The sequence below is a fragment of the Neltuma alba genome, unplaced genomic scaffold (genome assembly GCF_004799145.2).
Source record: "Neltuma alba isolate B1F8T4 unplaced genomic scaffold, ASM479914v2 tig00010982_pilon, whole genome shotgun sequence".
NCBI lineage: Eukaryota > Viridiplantae > Streptophyta > Magnoliopsida > Fabales > Fabaceae > Neltuma > Neltuma alba.
The window spans coordinates 82,034-100,402 of NW_021635744.1; the positions used below are offsets into that span (position 1 = coordinate 82,034).

At 36.6% G+C, this 18,369-nt stretch overlaps 2 protein-coding genes and 1 pseudogene across 4 annotated transcripts; 1 reads left to right on the forward strand and 2 right to left on the reverse strand.

Moving 5' to 3' along the window:
• Positions 1–62: 62 nt before the first annotated feature.
• LOC114760485 (DNA-binding protein RHL1-like) lies at positions 63–2,448 on the forward strand (annotated as a pseudogene).
• A 1,492-nt stretch (positions 2,449–3,940) lies between these two features.
• LOC114760506 (probable metal-nicotianamine transporter YSL5) lies at positions 3,941–7,519 on the reverse strand. 2 transcript variants are annotated; one of them, XM_028949765.1, is made up of 6 exons: positions 7,054–7,519; positions 6,608–6,762; positions 6,329–6,426; positions 6,103–6,237; positions 5,793–5,982; positions 3,941–5,309 (listed from the first exon to the last, which is right to left on the reverse strand). In XM_028949765.1, the coding sequence occupies exons 1-6, from the start codon at positions 7,412–7,414 to the stop codon at positions 4,206–4,208; spliced, it is 2,043 nt and encodes a 680-aa protein (XP_028805598.1). In that variant the 5' UTR covers positions 7,415–7,519; the 3' UTR covers positions 3,941–4,205. The 2 variants fall into 2 exon arrangements, with proteins under 2 accessions (XP_028805598.1, XP_028805599.1); XM_028949766.1 differs by lacking the exons at positions 6,329–6,426; positions 6,608–6,762; positions 7,054–7,519 and having other exon boundaries at positions 5,793–5,992; positions 6,103–6,175.
• A 1,190-nt stretch (positions 7,520–8,709) lies between these two features.
• Positions 8,710–16,927, reverse strand: LOC114760505 (uncharacterized). Of its 2 annotated transcripts, none has more exons than XM_028949763.1 (7): positions 16,645–16,927; positions 15,035–15,154; positions 14,888–14,931; positions 11,203–14,241; positions 10,253–10,357; positions 9,938–10,112; positions 8,710–9,200 (listed from the first exon to the last, which is right to left on the reverse strand). In XM_028949763.1, the coding sequence occupies exons 1-7, from the start codon at positions 16,645–16,647 to the stop codon at positions 9,000–9,002; spliced, it is 3,687 nt and encodes a 1,228-aa protein (XP_028805596.1). In that variant the 5' UTR covers positions 16,648–16,927; the 3' UTR covers positions 8,710–8,999. The 2 variants fall into 2 exon arrangements, with proteins under 2 accessions (XP_028805596.1, XP_028805597.1); XM_028949764.1 differs by lacking the exon at positions 16,645–16,927 and adding an exon at positions 15,707–16,276.
• Positions 16,928–18,369: the final 1,442 nt, after the last annotated feature.

Consider the following 18,369-nt stretch of genomic DNA (forward strand, 5'->3'; position numbering starts at 1 on the left):
GAGCGGAGCGTGAGTGCTTTTCCTGATCCTGGAGACTAGTTCTACAGAATCAGGAAACAAGAATGGCAATCCGGCGTTGGAAGAAGAAGAATGAAGCGCGTAAGGAGCTAAATCCAAAAGCTGCAGAGCGCCAGAGGCTCAAAAGACTGGCCTTCTCTAATGGAATAATTTCTGAGACACCAGCCGAAGCCTCTCGTCGTCTGAATCCTTCAAACAAGTGCTTAAGCACCTCGGCAAAAGACATTGTCAAGAAATCCCAGCGAAGGAACAAGTACCTCTTCTCATTTCCAGGTCACATTGCTCCCATCGGCCGCCGCGGCAAGATCGATGATCTCAAGGATTTAGGAGCAAAAAACCCATTCTCTACGTCGATTTCGCTCAGTTTTTTCAACGTTCTCCTTCAACGCATTTTGTAGTTTCAATTTATGCATTTGCTGTGTTTTTGGTTCCTACGGGTATGAAAGCGGAAGTTGTAACATGGACATTGGACTGCCAATTTACTCAGCCTTCAATTCGAATCACTATTTGTGGTTGCATGTTTACAGTATGAATACGCTTACTTGCTCACTTTTAAGCGCATTTTAAAGATGGCCGTTGATTTATTAGTGCATGTTCCTATATGCTTGTTTGGTTTGGTGGATAGCAACCAGAGGGTAAAAGAGGAAATATATATTTCTTTCATTATTTTTTATTTTGGACAATCTTGAGCACTCTGTAAATTTGAGAAGTGTGAAATTTTAATTTCCTACAGTGGATCATCTGATCTGATTCATATTTACTTCCGTGTTTTCAGGGCCAAAGGAAGTTATTTGGAACCATCTTATATCCAAAGAACGGATATCTAACCTTGCAGTTCTCCAGAGATGGAAGAAATGCACTGTGCGAGGATTATTTTGATAATATGGTTGGTTTACTTCCCTTCCTGACTATACCTTTTCTCTTCCGAACTGATCTTTTCGTTTCAGTTTTAACTCTGAGAGCTACGAAATGGATTACGGAAGTTAACAAACAAGCTCAGCATTCTGATTGGATTCAACATGGACAAAAATTGTAAGTCTGCTGATGTAGGCATGAATTATGCTTGAAGCCATTAGGTGAAACTCTGTAAGATTGCATTCTCTATAATTTGCATTTATCCCTCCCCAGCGCGCCTCTCGGGCCTCGGCAGAGGTTTATGCATGTAATAATCAGGATATGTGCTTTGAGAATCTGAGCTGATATCTTTCGCCTGCAAATCAGGAAATATATATATATATATATATTTTCCTTAATTGTGTCATATGTATCGCATTTGACAACTCTGCATTTTTCTTCCCTTTGACAATTCTGCATTTTTCTTACCCTCATCCTCTTGTGGCTTGTTATTGTTCCTAAACTAACGGTTATGGGCTATCATTCCATTCAGCTTCTTCCTGCCAACGAATCCGTGTTTGTTATTCACAATATCTAGATTTCTCAGATTTTATTTTCAGATGCATGGTGGGTTGGAAGGAAAGATGAAAACCCTGAAGAAACTAGACTTGATTTTCCAAACGAACTGTATGAGGTAAACATTGTTGATCAATGACAGTTGCGTATGGCTAAATGAGAAGCAGCTTTTACTTCCTCTTATATGGAATGAGGAGTAATGACAATAAAATCTTTTAAGCTGATTCTTGACTATTTTTCCAGGGACAACAAGCTGACTATGAGTTTGCAGGTGGAGCTGGTTCCACATCTGTAGCCACTCAACGTGCTCTGCCAAAAATAAGATGCAGCATGCAAAGGAGCAGCCAGAAACACCTGAAAATTATATGTCAAAGAGTGAACACATCTTGAAAGATACGAAGGAGGTGGTTCCAGTTTATCACTCAGACAGAGCTTCTGGAGAAACATACAAGTATTAGCCTTTTCTATATTAATTTACTTGTTGAGATTTGATTTCCCGCCATGAATTCATGAGAAATTTATATTCCCGGTGGTATTAAGGCATATGTCACGTATACTGATTGAGTGGTCTAGTTTACCTAATTAAATTACACTAAGTTTTTTAAACTGTGCTGGCTGGCTTAAGTTGAAATTTGACATCTGGGACGGAAATGCATACTTATTTGTTTTGTTGTTTTAGATTTGAGGAAATTTCTTCTGGTTTGGATGGTCCTGATGTTTCTGTGCGCAAAAAGGAGGTGGAAGCTAAGACTGCTGTGAATGATCATAATAGTTTCAGTATCCTTATAATTGATTTGTTGGAGAATTTCAACAATTTTTTCTTTTGGATTTTATGTTGAGCCTTGAGGTCTTTGCTCGCCAATTTACATGTATTATCAGAAACACATTGACCTTACATTCTGTGTTTTTGGTGCAACTCTACGTTATAACTTTAATTCATAGACACAGAAAGGAAATCCATATGCTCTTGCAGTTGATCTTGATCATGATAATGCTTTGAGAGGAACTCGAGTCCTTTAGAAGAATAGAAAGTCTGCTTCGGGATCTAAGTCCAGGAAATTGTTTGAATGTTCTTTGATGACTCCATCTAAAGAAGTCTTGTTTGGTAATCACGCTTCACTTGTTCAGGCTACCATATCCACGTTGTTCAAGAAAGTGGAGCAGGAGGTAAACTTCAAGAATACTAACATGGATGTCAAATGCAACGTATCTGTGAGGAGAAATGTGAGAATGGTTCACACCTCTTGCATATTTTATGAATTTCAACTATTTTCATGTCAATATTAAGCGAATCTTTAAGTACAAAATAACTTTATGTAAAATGGCCAGGGAAATAACTGACTTCGTTTTGCCAATGGAAAAAGCCAACTTATTAGCGATGCTTATTGGAGCAGGAATCTAACGTCGTACATTACAATGTAGGCTGGAAATGATGACGACATTGAAGAATTTTTTAGTACTTCAAAGGTAATTATTGATGAGATTTCCCATGCTGGCTTTCATAGGCATTCACCCTCACGGCCACTAAACCCTTTTTTTCACAGTTGATAATTTACAGCAGTAATAGACACTCCAAACCTGATATTTTCCTGATTGCATTTATATTTGTTTTATTTAGGAAACCGACGGAAGCAATGAAGATTGGACTCATTGAGAGCGTGATGTCCTTTCCCTCGTTAAAATGGTTGAACAGTAATGGCTTTGCCGAACACGCCTCATTCTAGCTTATAAACGAGGAAAACAAATATACCATCGAGATTAGGAGATAGAATGAAATTCTTTTAATGTTTCCTTCTTTATCATACTGGGATTCAATGGACAAGCTTATCTTCTTTTAGTGTTACATAGGCAATTTATTAAAAAGTGAGAGAGTCACCACATATCGGTTGAGGCATTAGATAAATATTAGAAGAATGGTTAAAGTGCAAATTTGCCCTGAAAAGTTTCACTCAGGAGTTCTGGATATCCGGAAGTTTTTTTCAAACAAATTTGTCCTGGAAGTTTAAAACCGTAGCAATGTTACCCCTTGCCATCAAAAAACTAACATTAACCATTAAAATAGTGACATTAACTGTTAATATTTTTAATAGCAAGATATAAATAATATTACTATGATTTTAAGCTTTTGGAGCAAATTTGCTCCTAAAAAAACTTCCAGATATCCAAAACTCATGAATGAGGGCAAATTTATACGTTAACCCTTAGAAGAATTATGGAAGATTTAATGCTTTTCTTAAGAATACCTTTTTTAAAGAATAGAATGTATATATTTAATGGATATTTTCAGCTTGATTTCTTCTGACAATTAATTTTTCTCGACAATGCTTGAGATCACGTGCCTTCCCCACTCTAGTTGTATTGTTTTTCTTCTCTTATATTTAGACATCTATCTGAAAACATGTTGATCAGGAAATTACTGAAGTTGGTGACTGTCAGTTCTGTCTTGGCGGAAGAAGATAAGTAAAAGCTAATCCGCAGCAATAATATCATAAAGAGTGAAATTTATACGGAATTTAGAGAAAGCATATTTGAAATCGAAGTCTTCTGGAAACCTCAAATCACAGAATGCAATCTAAATTTGTGCACATGTACTCCTTTTTCTATGATATATCTGCTTTATAACATACCACTTTTTTTCATTCTTCATATTTTAGTTGCTTCACCTATGTTGGTTCCTGGCACATCTTTAACTTCAAAGTTGATAATTAAGAAAGATGTTGCCCAGCAGATTGACAGACAAGATGGCACAAGATATTGATACAAAGTCAAACTTTGCCTTAAGAACCTAAAAGATTGTCAACCCTTTTATTTGTGGCTCTGGACAAAAACTTCATGCAAATTGGTGGCTTAATCCCAGCAAGAGCAAGTATTGAAGCAGGTATAGTCCATATTCCATCACCACATATCAAACCAGAAGCAACTGCTGGCCCAAAAGCATCTGCTTTTGCCTTGTTTACCTTCTGCCAAATGAACAATATCAGACTTCCTACACACATGTCAATGGCAAAATATGGCCCTAAATAGAAAGGTATGGCCATTGCCATTGGAAATGGTATGAACCACCCTCTCTGACCCATCAGGTCTTTAATCAAATTTATGAGAATGGCAGAGCCAAAGAAGACATAACACAGCAGTAGGCAGTTCTTTGGTAGAGATGAGAAGCCCTCTACCCCGAGGATGGCCATGTTCCGGTACAAAATAGCATATGGAGTAGGGTATTCACTTTTAGGAGTCCCAAGGTCATCAAATGCTTTGTAGAAAACCCAAAAGACACAAGGAGAAATCACACATCCCATTGCAGTGCCAATTATTTGGCTCACAAACATGGAGCGTGGTGAAGCTAGGGTAAGGTAGCCCGTCTTGAAATCTTGGGTGAGGTCGGAGGCCGTGGAGACGACATTCATCATCACCCCACAGGCTGCCAGGCCAGCAAGAACCCCACCATGTGATGCTCCAGCCCATGCTCCAATTGTAAATATGGCAAGCTTTCCATAATTGGATGCAAGTGACCAGTCCGTTAGCCCACAACCATAAGCGTTACAGAATGCTAAGGTTGGAGCTAGAAGGTAGATAACCAGCATGTAGTACCATTTTAGTTGGTGAAAGATGTGTGGAAGAGTGATTACTGAGACAATAGCAATTGAAACGTAGCCTGCAACTGCAAACCATGTGGGAATTTGATCCTTGAGAAAGAGTTGGGTGCGGCGCTGGAAATCAAAAGATTGCTGAGGACCTGAAGGAGAGTTTTGATCTGCAACAGGAAGAACATTTTCTTGTCGTCTGTCCCTGATTTGTTGATACAAGCCAGTGATGGTATGGCCTAGCGTCTTGAAGAAGTTATATAAACCATCTCCTAGGATCATGGATATGGCTATGAATACCTGAATTCAAGGTCAATAGATAGTTAGTAAACATAGTGGCAAGAGCTGTTCAGGGCTTAGGCTGCTCAATTATGGATTTGCACTTGGAACCTCTTAGATAAGTGATTTTGTAAATTGTTCAATTGAGCAATTTGAGCTATCTAGATTTAATTTAGACAATTTAGATTTTTTTTTTGGGGAAGTTTACCGTGAGGAAAGTGTTGTTATTACGCATTTTGGCTTCCCTTATATATGCATATGGACATAAATGGCAGGACATATACAACGTAGACCATCCCTATAAAACTTAGACAAATCACTAAATTGAATAGTACAGACGATCTCTTAATTTAGAAGATCCAAGTTTAGATACTGTGGGCTAGGTGAGGCCCAAACTTTATCCATAGGCTTGTGTCATCTTCTAGCATCTAAGAATGAGCCGAAACTAAAAAGCATTACAACAGGAATACAGAGCAATAAGATGCTTTGCGTTAAGAAGCTTACCTTGTAACCTTCAAGACCGTGCATGTTGTTTTCGTCAAGGCCTGGAGGGTACCAATCACCCATTTTGTTTTCTATAAGAGGCCACATTAGCCCCCAAGAAAGAATTCCTCCAAGGAGCAGTGATATATTGATGATATGTGGACAAATCATTCCCACTCCAACGTAGATTGTAGAAAAATCAAAGTAAAACCTGCGAATAACTAAAGGCTGAAATGAACTCTCCTAATAGTTGAAGATGATGCTGGTCTACAATTTACTTTTCCCCAATTAAATGAGTGTCATTCAAAAGGAAGGAGATGTGATGGCTTACTTGTACTTGTATGCTTTCAGCCCCATCGAAGGGAAGGCTTGAAATCCACAATCATCAGAAGCAGTATAGAACCATTGAAAGAAACCCCATAAGAAACTGAAAGTGAAGAATTTTCCCAACACTTTCACTTGCTTCCTGGAAGTAGTATAAAAGAACTATTCAATTAGTTCGGATTTTTAACCTCTGCCCAATATTTGATTTTGTAATTTCCCTTGCAGTGCCTTACTTTGCTAGTTTGGCTCCTTGAGGAGTATGGAAGCTGTTGATTAGATGAGCAGTTGCAGTCCCACTTGGATATGTCAATTTAAAGTCAATGATCATAATCTGCAACATACAGCAAAATATGATTTTTTTTTTCCCAAAAAAGCTAAAGTGGTAAAGACATGAACCATTATGCTACTGAAGTATCTATAAAGAGATAGAGAATATGCAGGTTTTCTGATTTTAATTAAACTATAATTATTGATGGATTGTTCAAAAAAGAAATAGCAATTTTGCATCACACCTTCCTTAGAGGCACAACCGAGAAGAGGCCAAGAAAGCTAACAATAAAGAGAAATCCAAGTATCCATCCTATTGCTGGGTTCTTGAAATCAGTTCTGTTTGAAGATAGCCGGGCTACCCGTTCACTCATTCCGAAGAGGTAACTCCCAAAGCCGCCTGTAATAGAATTTCTATATCATATATTGGCATATCAAAGAACATATAACTTTTGAACAAAGTCAATCATATGATGCAGGAACTGTCAACAACATTCACCTGCTATGTTTTCTTTGTAAAATATGATAATAAATACTCAAATCCCACACCAAAAATTTGTCATTAACTTCCAGTTTGGATCTTAGCTTGAGATTTACTATTCATTTTGCAATCTAAGATGAGAGGTCAGTCATCAAAAAGTTGAGATAAATTACATTAGGGACTATGATACGTTGTGAAAGAAGATATTACCACTGAAGGCTATGCCAGAGGAGGCAACAACACAGGTCTGGATAACAGTATTCTCCTGCCTTGTAAATGGCTGCCTTAACATGCCTGACTTACTCAAGAACTTAGTCCAAGTGTTCACAAAAAAGAAACCCAAAAGGCCAGCAGAAACGTTCAGTGAAGGTATAATCCCAGTGGTGAGGTTCAGTTTCATCACTATGAAACAGAACAGTACACTTAGCACAAAGCTCACCACAAAGGCCCTTATGGTTAGCTGTTTTCTCCATGATGGAACCTCTTGGTTCTGGAACACCTTCTCCACAGAAAGGTCTTCTTTTTCTAACTCCATGTCCTTCTTGTGATTCTTCTCTTCTGTTTGAGCCATTTCTCTCTTCTCTCTATAGGGAGTACAGAATGTGTTAGAATCTTGGGATTTTGTAAAAGGGTTTGGGATCTCTCGTGGGTATGAATCTTGCGGAGAAGTTTGGCTAAAGTTGAAAGATACTGCACAAGGTTCATTGAGTATTTATTGAAGAATATCAGCATCATCAACTTGGAATAGTGTGTCTGACTTGGATAAGAAATGGATGCTCCCAACGGCTCATTTAATAGGACATGGAAATTTTGTGTCGGAGTGGAATTGAATCCAAGCGGAGAATGACTTCATCTCGGAGACTTTCGGCCCTTGTGGAAAACTAAGCAATTTTTGGCCCACGAAGGGAACGTATTTTTTGTTCGGAGTGAGAAAAACTGAAGTCTTTGCTCACGATTCACAAGTTCCAAGTCAATGGAATACTTTTCTTCATTTTTGGAGTAAGGGGACATTAAATGATTGGATGGTATGACTGTATTGTGGATTTATCTTTCACTATTTTTGATATTATATTCCATTTTTAATTATTAATTTATCGTAATTAATTATTCTTACGGGATAGGATTATTTATTGTTTCGAAGAAGAGGGAACAAGCGATTTTTGTTCAATTAGGAGAGTTTAAAATGTTAGCTCTATTGACGTCAAAGTGATTAACTTCTGATAACCAATAATTTCCACTTATTCGCTAGTTGTCACGTGAGCTTTATAAAAATCTAAATTAATTTTGAAGTCAATCATTGATATCTTATCAGGTCCAGAAAAATTGACATCGCACCATGAATCAAAGTATGTTTTCATTCTTGCGGCCAATCTCTGGGGCCCTTCAATTATCTGTCTTGGATGAAATTTGAATAAAGGAAATACTGAACATTGCCGCAGATATTAAAGTCACTTGATACTCTGTTTGAACAGAGAGAAAAGGATAAAAATAAAATAAAGAAAAGAAAAAACTGAAGAAATAATGCAATGATTCCTTGTATTTGGATTGATAAGAGAAATCAGAAAACTCAACAAAATGAGCAAATATTGCAATGATATTTTTGTGTAAAAATTTAAAATATGTTATGCCTCGTGATTATCTTTATCAAAATAAAATATTGAAGGCAAAAGATATATTAAAAATTAATATCACCAACATATTTTAAAATCGATATATATACACACACACACATGTATGTATAACAGACGGCAAACAAACGTGGTAACAGTGCTGTTTCAGTTGGCATTCCTAAACTGTGTTTATTGTTATGGAAGCATATTTAAGTAAAGCGGGGGAGAAAAACAAAAAGAAGCATTGTAAGGCAAGTAATAAGGAACTATGAACTGATTTATTATAGAAAAATTTCCAGTAAAACTGGTAGTTTCTATCAACATCAGCACTACAAGAGAAGGAAGAACTAGATCAGTATCGGATAAAATAAGAGCAATAAGGGAAAACTATGTTATGTACAAATGGATTATTCAGCCTTGGATGCAACTCAATTGGCCACTTCTAGTTCCTACCTGAGATCAGATCCTATTTGAAGGCAGCCAAAATTATTCGCATCTACAGAGACTACTCGATCAACTATGATGGGGAAAAACTACGAGATCTCACTAGCGCCGCCTAGAGAGGAAAAATTCATAGTCAGGATGTACACTTGTGCAGATTGAATTGCCCTTGTTGACAATAGATCTTGACATGAGAGATGCAGTTTCTTCCAGAGTACGTAATCGCTCTTTAAGAAGTATAGAAGGGTTTAAGCCCAGCATTTCTGCTGCTTGTGCAGACTGACTCAGCTGGAACCAGCATTCACCCTGTTCATATGAAATCAAATATATCCATTCAGCCTATGGTACATCAAATGACTAGTAGGAAGTGTAATCTCATGACGAAAAAATGATAAAATGAAGCACAAGGGAATCCGCATTTAGAATGAAGATGGAACGTAGAGAAGTTTTAAGCTTTTGATATATATATATATATATATATATATGTATGTATGTATGTATGTATATGAGAGAGGAACACGGGTATGCATGTGTCTGTGTATTCAATAAATCAACACGAGTGGTTAAACAACATGAAAAAATTGAAATTTTGAGCCATGTTGCAACATTTCAAACCAATGCATCATGAAGTATGATTCATACATCGTATCAGATGCATGTTTGATTCAGGTATGTCTTTCTTTTTAAAGTGTCCGAACAAAACATTATAAATTCTCTAATTGTTGTTTCTCATATGAAGAAGCGATAGTTTATAAATCTTCCATAAGTATATTTTCACCATTTGTATTCTGGAGAGCAGAGGGAAAGCTCCTCCTTCACCTTTATGATTTTCCTTATGATTTTATGTTTCCTTCATTGTCTATTTGATAGGGGCAAATGGCAATATATATAACCAAAAAAAAGTTGCAACTTTGAAAATTTTTGACATTAATAAGCACCTCGTAAAAGGCTCCCATCCTTATCAAAAAACCCCCACACAGTACTCAGACGAACAGCATATTCAAATAAATTCCAGGAAGTAATTGAAGCAACATAATTAGTACCTGGGCATTGTAACTTTGAAGACCCACAACTGGAGAAACTATGCAAGAGTCTAAAGTAGGTGAATCATTCTTTATACTTCTCTGAACCAAATGTCCAAGTGAATGGTAAGTCAAAAAAGCTGCACGGAAGTTGCCATATGGTATGCGGTATATAGGATACCATGCCACAGAGAACCTGCACATTAAATGGTCTAAAATGTTACAAAATTTACTTGCATATTACCGTGCTTAATTATGGTCAACTTGTCTTACAGCAGATATAGTGTATACTTTCTACCAATATACTGAAGTAAGATTGACACGCAAACCACTAACCAGGATCTAGGGTGAAGATCTTGCAAGTTTACTGAATCCAGTATAGTAGGATCCCCATACATCCTGGACTGCGAGGATACAGAACCCCTTACCAGCTCTTCTATCCTGTAAGGGGAAGATCAGGATCAAATTAAACGTCAGCTGACAAAAATCAGCTCTTATCATAGAAGAGGAAATGTAAAACTATAAGGAGCGTCAGCAAACAACACAGGCTGGAAAACATTTTTGTCTAGTCTCCTCAAGTACCCCCTCCCTCAACCGCCTAAATGGATCTAGTGATAAATTTTGTTGACAATGACATCCATTTCAGGAAAAATTATTGATTCAATCATGCGCTTTATTTTTCAGATGCGCAGAATTAATTACACAAAGTGCCACAAATGATAGTATTAAGTGCCAAATTTGACCCTGTGCTTGTTCAATTGCAAATTACTTGTTCAAATATTAAATGTCAAGAAAAAAATATCTGAGCTGGAAACAAATCTTGAGTAGGATTTCTCCTTTAAAAGTAGCAAAATGACACAAGATCCCCCCCCCCAAATAGTTGATTTCCCCTTTATGCAGCCTTCCATCCTGGCCATATTTTTCTCCCCAGAGCAACCACTGTTATAAAGTAGCAATTAACGTTGATCATGCACCTTGGAAGTGATTTTTAGCATGGTATATACCGATGCATAGTATAACTCAAACTATATATCGCATCTAGTGTTAATGTGTTAGGAGCAGGACATGGAACTAGCCTATAAAAGGATCACAGGTTTGAAAGGAAATGGAACAACCAGAAATAATCCCTCTTGTTAAAGTAAATTACGACAATAATCAGTGTTTTCTATTTAAAAAAAAAAACATTTATTACTCGTCATAGAGCAATCAAGATGGTTAGAACTGTCTATTCTAAAGGAGAGGACCTCATTGTTCTGAGATAGACCAAACAAGATAAATTTTCTTACTTCTCATATAGAGGCTGCCTTTGCTGAGGTTGTTCACATTCAAAATATTCAAAAAGAAGCTCTAAGTCACCATAATATGATGAGTTGATAGCTGGACCAGACCCATTATCTGTAGCAGATGAAGATAGTTCAGAACAATGCATTTGACTTTTGGGAATTGGAATGTTTGCATCCCGATCCTGAGGCTGAGGAAAGCCTACAGAAAAATTTGGATGTTGACAAGCAGATGAGTGTACAGGCATGTCCCTGATTTCACAAGCCTCTGAAATGTTACAATCACCAAAATTGTCTCTGCTAGGCATATATTGAACTTTGTGGTCTTTAAATAGCTGCACTGCAGATAAAGAAGGAACAAAATATGCACGGAATGGAACATGACTGCCACCCAGTCTCCTTGAAGTGCAATCCAGAGCTCTTATCTCTAGCCCATAGCTCCCATGTTTCTCATACCATTGCCACATGCATCCCAAAGTTAGGTCAGGTGTCACATGTCTGCAGAGCGTTGCGCTGTTAGCTGTGTCTTGTGGGAAGGTCAAAGAACTGAGGGAATGGGAAGATTGGCAAATAAAAGGACTACATTTATGAAGTAGTCTTTCAACCTCTGCAATTGGGCCACCAGTGGCCATGTGTACACCTTCACATGCTACTTGTAATCTACAAGCATCATTTATTGCTTGAGTGATTCTGAACGAATAATTTTCTGATGCTCCACGATACTCATATTCATTAATTGAGTGATTATCAGCTACATGCTTGTCTTCATGCTCTGATATATTATTAGATGCTACCTGATTCCCCAGTTCTTTATTCTCATCCTCATCTAGACAAGAAAAACTATTGGAAATCTGATCCATGCATGTTCTGTTTTCATTTGATAAAGAAACCTGTTTTTCTGAAAAGGAGACCTCTTTTGGTTCAGCATTGTTTTCATTTAATAGAGAAACCTTCTTTTCTGAAAAGTAGAGCTCTTTTCGTTCACTATCTCTTTCCAATGTAGAATTCTCATGCAGTTGTTCGTCAGAACACTCTGGGGTTGAACTATCAGATCCAGATGTGGCCATCCCTGTATCCTTCTTCCCAATTGGTATCCATTTCCAGAGGATAGATCCGGAACTGCTGTTTTGCACATTGTAAGCTGCAGAGGAAGCTTCTTTCTCTGTTTGATCAACCTCATGACCTGAAAGATGGGAATGAATTGGAGGCGGCTCCTCTGACACACTAGATTGGTCGATGTCATCAGAAGGTGTTGACAAGGAGCTATTCTGATTTTCTGTATTTTGATTCTTCATGGTTGAAGTGTTATGCAAGACATCCTTTGGTAGATCTGAATCCTCCAGATGAAATTGTGCATTGTCAACTGATTCAGATGTTATCTGTTGATTTCCTTTGGTTTCAAGCTCATCCTTTGGAGGATTAAAACCAGAATGAGATTCAGAGACACTGCCTGATACTTCTTGACTATTTTCTTGAGATGAGACATGTGGCATGTCATTCAGTCGAACACTAACATCTGCATTATCACTAAAGATGGACCTGTTCAAATGGGATCCCTTCCTTGAATAACTGAGGTATCCTTTTTGTGAATCTGAATCCATTTTCCATTTTGATTTCCTGTTAACTTTACTTTTTGAGTGTTTCTTAGTATCTGTTTTAGATAGACTATTTGCACAATCAGAATTGCAGTTCCTATTGACTGAAGGAGCCTTTTTCAAACTGGAATCACACTGAGGCAAACTTGCATTCACTTTTTTTGCATCACCATTGCATTCATCGGCATTATTCTTTTGAACCTTTTGCCAGACAGAATGGCTGTTTTCTTTTCCTGTACGGCAATGGAAATTTCCAGCACCAATTTTGTTGACACAACTCTGGGATGTTCTCTTTTGCTTGACTCTCTTATCACCACTGCTGCAGTTCTGAGCACCATACCTATTTCCCTCATTATGGTCAAGGTCACTACCAACAGCATCCAATAAGCCTTGGCTAGCGAGATATCCATCTTCCGACTTTGAAACAGGTGGTTCTGAACAACTGGTTCTGCAAATTGCCTTGTTGGATTTCTTTTCAAAAACTCCAGTATTGGTACTTGCATCACTGTTTGAAGCTACAGAAACTGAATCCAACACCGAAGAGTCTTGCATACCAGGCAAATCTCCAGGATACAGGGCAGAATGATTCTGTTGCATGTCCTTTGTAGTTCCATCGGCCACTGGAAACTCCGAGGCATTGTTTGGGAGTTGATTCTTTGAGTTACGGATGGCAGATTCTCCAGTAGATTTCTGAACCACAGATGAGGTAGCTTCTGGCATATCCGCCTCATCAGTACTAGATGTGCAAGTTTTTGGTGACTCAGCCAGATTATTTCTGTTATCCATCCCATGCCTTTCAGAATCATTTTGAATTAATTTATGATTAGAAGATAAAAATTCTGATCCATTTGGGTAAGAAATCAGCATGTTCTGATCATCCGCATCATTATTGGCACAAGCTTCAGGAGCCAAGCCTGTACAACCATATGCCTCAGAAAGAACTTCTGGTTCAGTTGAGCTACTATCACTCAATTGCTTCTTGCTCTGTCTACCTTTCTTTTTTGCCTTTTTTCTAGAATTTTTCTTCACAGATTTGTCTGCTTTGAAATTACTCATGAATTTATTAGATGAATTAACTGCAGCAGAGCTATCAGCAAATACACCAGAGGAATTACTGGAGATCAAGGGATGGGAACAAGAATTCCCAGAGATTTCATTCAGCTTAGCAGCTCTGTTTGCAATCTTATTTTGACATCGCCGATAGACATTTGATCCAGCACTGCTTCTTCCCGGAAATGATTTCAGTGAATAAGCATAGTCAGGCACGGTTGCTCTTAACCCCTTATGTTGATCAATTTTTGACCTATTAAGAGGTGTAGGGAGAACAAGTTGCAGGCCATCCATAATTACTCCAGATGCTAAATTAGTATGACCGAGACACCACCCAGGTAATGCAACAATTTTCCAGTTTCCATCAGGCTCAAAAGTAAGGAACGCAAGGATGGGGCACCTGATAAACAATAGCAAAACTTAAAAGTAGGCCCTTCCACATGTCCACATTACATTTAAAGAAACAAGAGCATGAGAAGCTTTCTGATGATGGTTGTGCATTGAGAAGCCAAAAGCAACCACTAACAAATATAGAAGCTTCGACATTTTTATTTAAATTAACAAATTGAGCAAGTAATTCATTTAAAAAAAAAAAAAAAGGTGTTTTACTGATATACTCCTATCCTACTGTATTATTTTAACCGTCAACCATCTAAAAGGAATCTCAGCCCCCAAAATAAATATGTATTTTGAATTGTTAATATAAGAACAAGAAAAAAGAGCAGCCAAAAGAACAAGGATCAGAAGCTTAAGAATTTATCCGCTGAAAAAGGGGCAACTTATTAACATGGGAATAAATATTGATAATTGAAATGGGGACCATATTTACTCCTAATGGTGTAGCATGCTTTGCATAGAATTTCTATCATGAAAACTATTTTAGTGGCATTCTATAGTGAGAAATATATTTCTAATGAAATTTTACTTAGAGGACAAAAAGATAGACGAGCAATTCATTGGTCCACTACTTTCAAGAAATGAAATCGAAATCAATGAAATTAATACAAAAGGTGAATAAGATATGATTGGTCACAAGAAGATTTTACCCGCTATCAGAGTTGCTTCCTGAAAGAGCAGATTCTTCACAATCCTGAAGAAACAGAAGATAATCATTTCAAAGTGGTAATGAAAAATTGCCTAAAAGAAAAGTCAAAAACACATGCCAAAAAGTAACTTCATCCAATTTTTCTGACCTTAAAAGGTGTTGTAGATATCTGTTGCTGTTCTTGATTCCTCAAGGAGTCCTTTCCTGGCGTTGAAACTTCTGGACTTTCAGTGCTTATGTCTTCAAGGACACAATGCATCTTCCTTTCCTGCCAATATCAGCAACATAAGCAAAATCTATAAACTAAAAGCAAAGTAAGGATCAAGCAAATCTATGAACAGTCACTTTGGCAACTTTCAAGCCTAAATCAGAATAAGAAAAAAAATATAAATCCCCTTTTTTTTTGGGGGGGGGGGGGGATTGATCCAAGGAAAAATGGCGATTTGCTTGAACATTATGAATTGGCGAGCAAGGAAGCAAACTTTAACCCAAGAAAAAATGCAACAGTGGTAGTCAAATTACAATTACTACAACCAGTGAAGAGATATCAGAAGAACATTAGGTAAAATAAAAAATTAGAAATTCCAAAACAGTTGATCAATTAGATAGGAATATCAATATTAAAAATCACAGCAGAAACAAAATGTGATATCAAATTGCAGGTATAAATAGCTGACACAACAGTTCTTTGGCGCAGAGTGTGAGTGGAAACCAAAAAGGTGAAAAGCATCTTGCTTATACAGGAAAGAACTGTAATAGCACAAGCCAACTTTATAGAAAATCTTGAGTCACATACAAAGTTCCGAAGTTAACAAAATACCTGACCTTTGCAATCTTTGGATCCAACTTATCAATTCCAACATAATAAATGGTAAATAAACCCAAATAATTTGAACCTCAACCACCATAAATATTATCCATAATCAAGCACATTTCAGGAAGATCAAGCGACCTTGAGGGCCATTATTCCACTAAAGTGCAGATAGCAGTTGACTGATACGCTCATTAAGGCATCCGTCCTCTTCATTTCTTGATCATCAATCAATGAATTTGAAAGAATTGAAAGGCATGTGCAGAAGAGGAACGAATGCAATTCCAACTCGCAGAAAAAAATATGCAGGAATGGAGAAACCCCAAGTTGGATTCTCCCAAAATGTATTGATATCTATCTACCAGTCAAAAGATAGGAGTTCTTCTAATTTAACCAAAACCTCACTAAACTGACCTTTCCATTTGATCCAATAAATTAAACAAACGCCATTTCGAAAATTCTAAAAGTTGTAAAGAAAAAGAAAGGGGGGAATAACAAAACAATCAAACTTCAGCGACTACAGCTTTTGAACCGTTAAGACGAAATATGCGAATGAATTTGACTGCGCCACAAACTTTCTGCCTAAATTATCTCAAAGAAAGAAAGCGTATCCTTAGCCAGAAAATTCGCCCCCATATTTAGGAACGGATTGATCACAAGAATGCACAAGAACACCTAAATTAGCCAAAGATTTCCTATATTTAGATTTCGCCGACCGCACAGCACGCGCAAAAGATCAAAATAGATATACAAAAGAAGGGACGAACCACAGAAAGAAGCACACTCACTGATCATTTCCAAAGCCAATAAAACAATCATCAAACAAACAAAAACCGCAGATGACTAGAAAAGGGTCTTATCACAAACACATTGAAAAAGACAGTAAAGTCATGGGTAGTTGAAATAGTCGCGAGTAGCGTAATGATCAAAGCTTTAATAAGACGAACCATGATATGACTTCCACAGGGTCTGCACAGCTTTCGCTCTGCTTCTTTCTTCCCAGCCTCAACAGCTTTCCTTTTCCTCCAGTAATCTCCCGTCTTGGTTTGAATTATCTCCCTTCGATCCCCCCTTTATATCCCCGTCTCTCTCTCTCTCTTTCCCCTTCCTTCTTTGGAAAATCTCCTCGCGTATCGAAAATTGGCACAGCTGTGATGATCAGTTTTAGCGACCCAAACACTGAGGAGTGACTAGTAAGGACGTTGAGTCATCCCTGTGCACGGAACGGACACTGAAATGAAATGTGATGGGAAAAAACGGAAGAAAAAGGACTGAAAATAAATGATTTTTTACTGCAAATTCATGAATTGATCGACTAAGAAGAAAACTTAATTACGGCATTAATAAATCAGAAAAAAGATTAGTACTACATTTTTTTTAAATATTGATGGGTACAGAAATTATTGGTGGTAGAAGCCAAGTGTAAAACATGCACAGAAACGTAACGATTCTAGGCGGACGTCAGAATGAGATATTTGGGGTTTGTTGGCCTCCTAAAAGAAAGATAGAAGCGTGAATTCTTGACTTTGTTGCCGTAAATTTTTCTTTTTTCCCTTTTTTTAAAAATTTTTAATGGTTTGTATTTAAAAAAAAATTTTAATGGTAGCCCAGAAGTTTTAACAACTTTAAAAAATGATAAAATGATACAACGCCACTTCAAATACATATTTAAAAAAAGTTTTAATGGTAGTATGTCATTATTTGACTTTATTTTAAAATTTTGCATATATATAGATTCCTTCTCAAAAAAATTAAAAAAGCATTATAATAAAAACATTTCTTTTCATTTTTCTTTTTCCTTTTCTTTTTTTTTGTGAAGTATTCTTTTTCCTTTTCTGAGGAAAAAAAAAGCTTTAATGGTAGCCCAAAAGTTTTAACACTTTTAAACAATATTTAAAGTCGTGATTTTAGGATAGTGCAATCAAACACATATTTTTCTGGTCACATATCAAAAAAAAAATTTAAATTTAATATGCCATTATTTGACATTATTTTAAAATTTTACATATTGAGACTCCTTCTCAAAAGAAGTTACATAAATATTGTCATAAAAACATTTCTTGTCATTTTTCAACTAAAAGAAGTCACTCATTCAACTCGCAATTTCATGTTTAAGAAGAACTTAAAGAATATGCTTGGTGTCATTAGGCTAAAAGATCTTAAGAAAAAGGTCTTAATGTACCATGTGTTTAATATCTGGTACGTGGGCCATCGGCCTACATGATATGTTAATTCTATAAGGGATTGATTTTATGAAAGTATACATATAATTAGAAGTTTTAAAAATAAATCACCCTGAATTCTTCAAATTCATAAATGCCATAAATGATAATAAAGGCTCAGAGCATAAAATGTCAAATAGTTTTTTTATTTGGATAATTTATGAATTTTTTTCAGGTTGGAATAGAAGGAAATAAACGTGGATATTATCTGTATCTCATTTTATCCTTGTCACCTAAGTTGGCATCATATGGCATTTATGTGTAATATACCCATGTGATCTTATTTATAAGGTATTTTTAACATATTTTACACAAGAAAAATCTTAAATTGCATTAACTTTCTATTAAAATATAATAACTTTCTACATTTACCCTTATTTAATATATATATACACTTTTTTTTACAAAAATAACCATCTATACTATAATAAATAAAGGATAAAATAATAC

Coding starts and splice junctions, on each gene's coding strand:
- LOC114760506 (XM_028949765.1), bottom strand. CDS start 7,414: ATGGCTCAAACAGAAGAGAAGAATCACAAGAAGGACATGGAGTTAGAA. Junction 6,427..6,607: donor CGGTTGTGCCTCTAAGGAAG/GTGTGATGCAAA, acceptor TGTATGTTGCAG/ATTATGATCATTGACTTTAA. Junction 6,238..6,328: donor CAAGGAGCCAAACTAGCAAA/GTAAGGCACTGC, acceptor TACTACTTCCAG/GAAGCAAGTGAAAGTGTTGG.
- LOC114760505 (XM_028949763.1), bottom strand. Junction 14,932..15,034: donor TATCTACAACACCTTTTAAG/GTCAGAAAAATT, acceptor CTGTTTCTTCAG/GATTGTGAAGAATCTGCTCT. Junction 10,358..11,202: donor AGGCAGCCTCTATATGAGAA/GTAAGAAAATTT, acceptor TTCCCCTTACAG/GATAGAAGAGCTGGTAAGGG.